Source organism: Entelurus aequoreus, linkage group LG21, assembly GCF_033978785.1.
Source record: "Entelurus aequoreus isolate RoL-2023_Sb linkage group LG21, RoL_Eaeq_v1.1, whole genome shotgun sequence".
In the NCBI taxonomy this organism is placed as follows: domain Eukaryota; kingdom Metazoa; phylum Chordata; class Actinopteri; order Syngnathiformes; family Syngnathidae; genus Entelurus; species Entelurus aequoreus.
This window is the reverse complement of record NC_084751.1, coordinates 32,027,338-32,036,964: the sequence shown is the minus strand read 5'-3', so window position 1 is coordinate 32,036,964 and position 9,627 is coordinate 32,027,338. Positions and strand designations below refer to the sequence as shown.

At 40.1% G+C, this 9,627-nt stretch overlaps 1 protein-coding gene across 1 annotated transcript in view; it reads right to left on the bottom strand.

Annotated features, from left to right (window-relative positions):
* Positions 1-9,368, bottom strand: part of hmgcs1 (3-hydroxy-3-methylglutaryl-CoA synthase 1 (soluble)) — a 39,303-nt gene extending 29,935 nt beyond the window's left edge. Inside the window, exons 1-2 of the mRNA XM_062031490.1 lie at positions 9,213-9,368; positions 2,666-3,114 (exon numbers count right to left, since the gene is read on the bottom strand). Coding sequence (XP_061887474.1) covers positions 2,666-3,113 — 448 coding nt within the window. The 5' untranslated portion in view covers position 3,114; positions 9,213-9,368. The remainder of the gene's footprint in view (positions 1-2,665; positions 3,115-9,212) is intronic.
* Between the last annotated feature and the right edge of the window lie 259 nt (positions 9,369-9,627).

Genomic DNA, 9,627 nt, shown 5'->3' with positions numbered 1-9,627 from the left:
CATGAGTTTTCCAGTTAATTTTATCATTTAATATTACACCCCAAAATGTGTTCTCTTTTACCATTTAAATATCTACTCAGTCTATTTGTATTTGAATTTCCCTTCTATTGTTACCAAATCATTTTACTGAGATTCAAGCATAGTCTGATTTTGTCAAATCATCTTTCTAGTTTCTTCTGTTATTTGCATTAGCTACATAACTTTTTAACAATTAACATTTTTACGCCACATCTTATTGTTTGTATTCACTTAATGTCACGCCCTGGTATGCAAGGCTCTAAGTCAGACCTGGGCATTATGCGGCCCGCCGGCCGCATCCGGCCCTTTGTACGTCCCTGTCCGGCCCGCGTGAGGCCAATCATAAATTACAAAATACATTTTAAAAAGTATCTATCTCGAGTGTGCAATACAACGGTGCCGCTTTTGTTTTGAAAAGCGTTATTTGTATGACTTCCGTGTGGACGTATGCTCGTGCGCGCAGCGGCAATCACAAATTACAAAATAAATTTAAAAAAACATCTATGTCGTGCGTGCAATACAACTGTGCTGCTTTTATTTTGAAAAGTGTCATTTATGGGCGTGTATGTCGTGTTAGTGAGGGCGCACAGCGACAAGTGATGCCCAGTTATCCCAGAGACGCTAAAAAAAGAAAAGGTGATGACGAATGGCGTGTTTTCAACAAGACATGGACTGCCAAGTAAAGGTAAAGCCGTGTGATTAATTTGTAGTACACATGTTGCTGTGTTTGAAGAATATAGTGTAACGACCTGCTGAAGTTGATGTTGTCTTGAGTTGCGTAAATGAGGAGTGAGGATATGTGCGTGTGGAAGGAACGAGATAAGTTGAGCTGTGTTAGTATAGCTTGCTCAATAAAAGTTTAAAAAGAGCGTCAGACTTGGTGTGCACTTCTTCTGGACGCTACAATTGGTGTCAGAAGTAAAACTTTGCGCATACTGCGCTGCTTAATTGTGTGCGCAGCCTGCTATGTCATCGAGAGGTACGTGCCACGTGAGGAACTCGCCGTAGAGAGAGAGAGAGAAAGAGAGAGAGAGAGAGAGACAGAGAGAGGGGCAGTGTCTACAGGTGCCCTAGGGGAATTCCGCCCTCAATGAAGACTCCCAGGTTTGATGGCAAGGTGAACTGGGAGGCATTTCATCCCACTTCTGACATCAAATGTAGCGTCCAGAAGAAGTGCACACCAAGTCTGACGCTCTTTTTAAACTTTTATTGAGCAACCTATACTAACACAGCTCAACTTATCTTGTTCTTTCCACACACACAGCTATCCTCACTCCTCATTTCCGCAACAGCAACACTTCCTCCTTCTTCGCCAATCACCTTGCAGGCGTGCTACGTCCACAACAAAGAGGATGCAGGATAAAGTGACAGAAATTTAAATTTTTGCATGGTATTACACATCAGGAAGCGTTGTGTAAGAAAGTGTTAAAAATAAAACCATCAAAAGCCATCTGCTTTTGAATAAAGATAAGTTAGGTTAAATGAAAATATTATTATTTTTTATCTTACGGTATATCAAAAATAATTTAAGCAAAATTTAATTGAAATATTGTCGGTGTGGCCCTCCAGCAGTGCTCGGGTTGCTCATGCGGCCCCCGGTAAAAATTAATTGCCCACCCCCGCTCTAAGTGATGGGCCAGCGAGCGCCTGTTGTCATAGCGTTATATATATTCTCAAAGAAAAATGCCACATGCTTGCGTTTTTTAGGCTGTTGGAACCGTTCAAATCGCGAAAAAATCAAAAGTTACTCTAGAGTTCCTCGTGAGGTTACCAAGAAGGGCCAAAGATGTCAAGAAAGACAAGAAAAGTGGCACGCACTACAGTCCCAAGAGAGCAAAGCCAAGAAATGCACTAGTTTTCAGTGGTCACCTCGTTAAAGGTTTGTTTCGATATACTTTTAATGTTTAGTATTTATCATTATATTATTTTGATATTATTTGTATTTTACCTTTTTTCTGAGTTCTTAAAATGCATTTTTGCTACGTGTGTTTTGTAAACCCCCAACTCGGCGAGTCTAAACAAAAGAAATCAAATGTGAGCAAAACCTGAAAGAGTTTTAAACTTTTACCAAAGGCAGCAATCATAAATTAAGTTTTCAGTATATACACAATGTTGACATATATAGTTATAGTTTGAGAAAGACGGGAAAAAAACATGCATACTTGTAAACGGCGCATGAAACAACAAGGTAACAACAAGGTAACAACAACCAGGGCTGTAGACGTGAAGTTAAATCATTAAATGCAACCTTTCCCAAGCAAAAACGATGCAATTTTTATCCGAGAGTATTGATAACTATTTGCCTGACCGAGAAACACACAAAAAAGTTGTAGGTCTCTGCGCTTTTCCAAGTTTTCATCTAATTTGTCGTGGACAATGATGTCTGCACCACCAGATAGTTTGACATGTCTGGGAACACGACAGACGGATAATCCTTGAGATCACTCGACAAATATTTTTTTGATAACTGTAGGGATAGATTGCATTACATACTTTACTTTTAGTGGTAAGATCTAAGCCCCTTGCGTATTCAGAATATTCGCACGCTGTTTGCGACCCAGTAGCCATGTCGGTGTGGTGGCCCACCACTTCGTTTACGTTCGTTTAAAAGCCACGTGACTGAATACAACCTATCGTGTTCACTCACCATCCCAGGAGCTGGACTCCACCCAGTTGACAGCATTGAAGAGCGCAGCTGTCCCGCCGTAACAAGCGTTGGTGGTGTCAATCCCCTCCACGTTGCTATTACCAGAGTCCTCAAACAACTGCATGAGGACCGTCTTCACCGATTTGGATTTGTCAATAATGCTCTCAGTGCCAACTTCCAAGCGACCAATGCTGTCATAGGACAGGCTGTTCCTCTCCATCAGCCTTTGGACCACGGTCAGGCACAGGGAGTTGATATCCTCACGGTCTGAACAGAAGCCCATGCGCGCTTGACCTAATCCCACGGTGTATTTCCCAGATGGAACACCATCAAACTGCTCCAGTTCAGCCTGATCCACATACTGGGATGGGAAGTACAGTTCCATGGCAATAATACCCACATCTTTTGGCCATGGTCCCAAGCAGTTGATTGAGGCCGATCCAGGCATCCTGTACAGGTTAACAGGGTCATTCATTGTTTAGCAATTCAACAGAATTAGGTCATACTTACAGTGGACACACTTAAAAGTAAAGTTTGTTGGTGTTAGAATAATTGTATCTAAGTTATCACAAAACTTTGTGTTTCAATGAATTCCCGGCGAGCAGACAAAAGCTGTCTTCAATCCTACCAAGCAAAAGGCTTGTAAAACTCCACTGTGTAGGATGGGAAGCAACATGAAGGTGTTCTGTTTCTTTCATGTATTGTAATCAACAGAAATATATTGTCATGACCCAAGAACTACAAAGCGGAGAGGAAGCAGGGCCTGACTCCCCTACAGGGACCGCTTCATTGAACTGTTTTACGACCTTTTCTTTGACCTGTTCTGTAACCAAAGGCAATGACGGTTTACGACCCCCGTCCCTTAGAAACCGCTGTTGCCATGTAATCAGGGAAAGTCCAAATAAGAGGAGACGTACAATCTTTCGTCAGAGCGTAGTGGAGACTGTGCAAGAGAGTGCTTCTTGTCTTGTTTAATAGATGTCATCAGTGTTTGAACCTGACAGTTGGCATGAGTGCTTATAATCATATTCACGCACTCAAGTACAGTTCTGTGGCTCCTGAACAGTTCAAAGAGGTAGGCCTGATACAATTGTTCACATATACATTTCATATAACCAGTGCAAGTGTTTTCATTGATCCGTGTTTCCCTACAGCAGGGGTGTCCAAACTTTTTGACTTGGGGGCCGCATCAGGCTAAAAAAATGCGACACATACATACGGGTTTGGTTTTGGAATTGGATTGCATTGTTGTGGTGTTGTTGTGTATTGTTTTGTTGATTGATTAATAAATTCATAATTTCAAAAAAACAAAACTCATGACGTGTCGCGGGCCAATTTGAAGACGCAGGCGGGCCGGATTTGGCCCGCGGGCCGTACTTTGGACACCCCTGCCCTACAGCTTTTAACCAAATGATTAAAGGGGAACTGCACTTTTTTTGGAACTGTGTCTATCATTTACAATCCCTAAGTGAGACAAGAACACATAGGTTTTTCCTTTTTTATGCATTCCAACTTGTAAATAAAAGCTTGCAAAAGTCAGCTAAAAATGGAACCAATGGTAGTTGCTAAATTCCGCTTCCAAACACCGCAATCGTTTTTTATACACGCTTATATGTAGTAACTGGGAAATTCATAATAACATGTAATACTTAAGTATTTTGCTCATTTTAAGCATAAGGCGGCGCATTAATTTCACATCACACACATCACAACTTTTGCTTTTCCCTTAAACAACGCAACTACTCATGACATATTTTGTGAGAGACAACAAAAGACTACTTTGGGACAAATTATAATCCAGAAACATATATATTTTTTAGCCCTAAATATAAGGAGGATGAGCAACAAGTTTTAGAAGCTGTGTGCTAAACGGATGCAGCTTTAGAGAAACACTAATCATTAGAGATGTCCGATAATATCGGACTGCCGATATTATCGGCCGATAAATGCTTTAAAATGTAATATCGGAAATTATCGGTATCGGTTTCAAAATTATCGGTTTCAAAAAGTAAAATTTATGACTTTTCAAAACGCTGCTTTGTACACGGACGTAGGGAGGAGTACAGAGCACCAATAAACCTTAAAGGCACTGCCTTTGCGTGCTGGCCCAGTCACATAATATCTACGGCTGTTCACACACACACAAGTGAATGCCAGGCATACTTGGTCAACAGCCATACAGGTCACATTGAGGGTGACGGATAAACATCTTTAACACTGTTACAAATATGCGCCACACTGTGAACCCACACCAAACAAGAATGACAAACACATTTCGGGAGAACATCCGCACCGTAACACAACATAAACACAACAGAACAAATACCCAGAACCAATGTTCCCTCTAAGGTGCGCGCCTGTGCAATTGCGCACTGCTCAAGCGTCCTCTGCGCACGGCAAATCTATGCCACGCACAAAATCAAATACAAAAATAAGCGCATATCAATTTTCGACACGACACGGACACGACAGAGAAAACAGTTTTCTCAGCATACTTGGTCAACAGCCATACAGGTCACATTGAGGGTGACCTTATAAACAACTTTAACACGGTTACAAATATGCGCCACACTGTGAACCCACACAAAACAAGAATGACAAACACATTTCGGGAGAACATCCGCACCGTAACGCAACATAAACACAACAGAACAAATACCCAGAACCAATGTTGCCTCTAAGGTGCGCGCCTGTGCAATTGTGCACTGCTCAAGCGTCCTCTGCGCACGGCAAATCTATGCCACGCACAAAATCAAATACAAAAATAAGCGCATAACAATTTTCGACACAACACGGACACGACAGAGAAAACAGTTTTCGTCATCATTGTTCAAATAATGTAACGTCTGTCGAGACGCTTTGAGGACATGAATTCCATCGATCACTTTACTGAGCAAATCTCTTTATTGTCGGCCATAAACACATCACCAAAACATTAGTAAAAAAAATTATATCTAGCAAAACTGGTCATTTTCTGCAGTACAAACCAGACCAAAAGCAACTTTGTTATATCAACAGCAGCCGCTCGCTCTTTCTCACTTGCGCCAACACATGCACATATGGCACTTAGCCAGTGATGCGTTTACAGCCACACAAAAAGTCGGACAACTCCAACACCACACAAAGTGTAATTCCAGGTCGTTACTCTATGATTTACCAATGAAATGTGTGCTTATTCTAGTGTCATTTATTAGGAATCTTAATTTATAAATATTAATCATGAAATGTTGTTAGTATATTAAATAAATACTAATAAAAATATATTTTTTACAAACAGGAAGTTGCAGGAATTTACACATGATCCCCTGCTTACATCTCATTGTGCAACATGTGAATGTTTTAATGGGAACTAAATGCAATGTCTGAAAGGGGAACAAATTATTTCCAAAGCAGGACCTCCACCCAGACAAACAATACAAGTACACAGTTCATGAAAAACAATATTTTTTGTTATTGTCATTGTAAGTGGGCCTAAACACTTATATTAGAAAATAATCTCATGGAAATGACTGCTGTCATTTGATTATAATAATAAGAGAATGCTGTCTGTCTATCTGTGTTGGCCCTGCGATGAGGTGGGAACTTGTCCAGGATGTACCCCGCCTTCCGCCCGAATGCAGCTGAGATAGGCTCCAGCACCCCCCGCGACCCCGAAAGGGACAAGCAGTATAAAATGGATGGATGGATGGAGATTTAACTTGTTATTTAGTCAGGTTTGGGACAGGTGTGCTGCTGGTGTAGCCACAATGTGCACGTCTGATGTTGCTCACATGGGCTCCACTGAATGCTCAGGGAGTTTTTGCGTTTGCTTACACACATGAAAAATTAGAGGGAACATTGCCCAGAACCCCTTGCAGCACTAACTCTTCTGGGACGCTACAATATACACCCTCGCAAACTAGTTAGCTCTCTGTGATCGCGGTGCCATTAAAAATAGATTGTCCGCGTTAGCGCTTGCAATAACAATATCGCTAATACTTGGGTAATATTCAGGTCACCAGGTGTAAATAGGATTATTATTGCCATTTTTTGATGTTTTTAGAGGGCTTTATGGGCGGAATAGATAACTACCATTAGCTTCATCGTTAGCCACCTCGTATTTGCCGTATAGTACGAATTAAAATGCATTAAAAAAAAGAAAAACATGTGTGTTCTTGTCTTACAAAGGGATTGTGAGTGCACACAATTAGAAAAAATGCAGTTCCCCTCTAATAACTCACTAATAAGAGTGAAATACTAAGAGGTACAGCGGTACCTCAACTTGAGTGTTTTGAGATTGTGACTTGGCTTAATTATTATGCTTTATGTTGCAAGCAAAAATTTGAGTTAAAAGATTCCTCGCTATTAGTTGGCATAGCAAGTGCTGACCAAAACATCTAGTCTTACACACTAACATTAGCTCATAGCTCGAAATAGACATAACTTCGTTTTCACAAGCATGAGAAGAAAGAGTGTGAAGTGCTGAGAAAAAAAATTGGATGATATTCATTGACTTAAAGAAATTATCAAAAAACATGACAGGGAGTTTAGCTAGATAACTTGGTGAAACAATTTGAGCGTAGCACTTCTTGTCTGCATCATAATGAAGAAGAATATGTCGATAACAAGACCCTACATCTGCGGTCCCCTCCAAGGTTTCTCATTGTCATCCCATTGGGTTGAGTTTTTTTCTTGCCCTGATGTGGGATCTGAGTCGATGTCATTGTGGCTTGTGCAGCTCTTTGAGAGACTCGTGATTTAGGGCTATATAAGTAAACTTTGATTGATTGATAACGCCAGCCAAGAATATTAAAAGAAAATCTGAAAAAACAGCAGACATTTATCAATGAAATCATTGAGTAGCTAGAAAGAGATTTCAAAGAAGCCCACTCCGCTAGGTAAATGCTTTACATTATTATTACTTCATAAGACTACTGTTGTTTGTACGACATTTTATTTCATTATTTGTATACAATATTTGACAATAATGATTTTCTGTCACTTAAAAGGTATTATGCAAAACCAACTTTTCTTACCTATTGGGACCTGTTTTTGTGTATTTGGGATGTGCATTAGTCCCAAACATTTGAAATCAAACCACGGAGGCATGGCGGAGATATTTATAAAACAATCTTGACGTCCTTCGTAGTTCTTCTAAACGAGCCATTCGGAATTTGCCCGATTTGTGACGTTTTTCCCCACTGGTGACGTCAGTAGATATCTCCATATATGATATAAGTTTTACCCGAAGGAATTTGTTACCTTCTTGAGACCTCCGAAAAATGCCTACCTCTTTAGGACCACCCTTTCTAGATATATAAAGATTTGTATTTACAACATAAATAATATATACATACTATGCAAATATAAAAAAGATAAGCTTTTAGTTACTTTATTTGTTTTTATATATTTTTTTTGTAATTGGTTTTTAATCTTCATTATTTACTTCAAGTTATTACAATATGTCTGTATATACACATTTTTAAAATTAATTTTGGCCAAAGGGGGCACATTTCAATTTCTTACACACACTTGTTATTATTATGATGGCACTTCAATTTTTTACGCACACTTGTTATTTCATATGTTGACCAGAGGGGGAGCACTTTTAAAACCGACACGGTCAATTTGAAAATCCCTCCTTTTTGGGACACCCCTGATTTATTACATCTATGGTTTTCCATATAGGGACCATGATTTCGGTCCTAACTTGTTCACTGGTCCTAATATGGAAGGTACTTTCCCTTGTTGAGGTCTCAAGAAGGGTAGAAACACACACACACACACACACACACACACACACACACACACACACACACACACACACACACACACACACACACACACACACACACACACACACACACACACACACACACACACACACACACACAACACCTTGGTGCTACATGCAAAGGCGTCTTAGTGTCTGTTTACCGGTTATAAGAAATCAAGTTCAAACTTTAGACAATGAGTATGGTTACAAGCTCAAAATATTTTAAAGTGCAAACGTAAACAGTTTGTTAGTAACATGTGTCAATGATGTCCACAGCTCCTTAAAAGAGATAAGATAAACAAAACTGGGTTTTTGGATAATCGACAAGAGAAGTAGGTGAAAGATCATTGGGGTTTCCCTTTAAATTAAGCTAGGTCGTTCACGAGCGGTCCTCATATCATTCTAATTTTCATACACATATATACACATGTTTAAAATGTTCCAAGATTGCCAATAATAATTAAAAACAAATTCGCAAATTCAATCGGATAAACTCCAATGTTCTTTTAGGTAAAAGGTCACTAATGTGTAGTTTGCTATCCGGACAGAATAAGCTGACGGACCAGCTTCCGACACTGAAATTGTTACATTAGCTAAATTAAATACTGTACCAAACATTACCAAATGACAGGACAACGTATTACGACAACATAAATCCATCCTTCTATTTCCTACCGCTTGTCCCTCGTAAAAAGTATAAATATTGAAAAACATGTTAAAATAAGAATCAAATGCCATGACAACGAAACAAGTCGTTTGAATGTAACGATAGACGTTCACAAGTCTTCTTACCTGTGTGTGCAGGTGAGCAGCGGTGACTTATTGACGTTTAGACTCGCTGGCAGTCAAGTAGAAGGACTTTAAGGAGGAATAAGTCGCTGTATTTATGGAGGACAAAGCAGCGTCACCATGTACTCCACAGCATCAATTCTTTTGGACCAATCAGATCACAGCATACTCGGGTCAACATGGAACGCTAGTGAGCGTGCAGATGTTTTGGCCAATCAGAAAGCAGGACCGGCAACCATGACTCAGAGGCGGAACTGTGGTCCAATCGGAGGCCTGTACGATGTCGGGTGAGCGTGGAAACAACCAATTAGAGAGCAGACATAATTCCTGGCGTGTTAGGTAGATCCTCCTGCCTGCATGAACCGTCACTACACTATGTTGGCTTTTTGTACACAACTTTTTTTTAATCGTTTCTTAC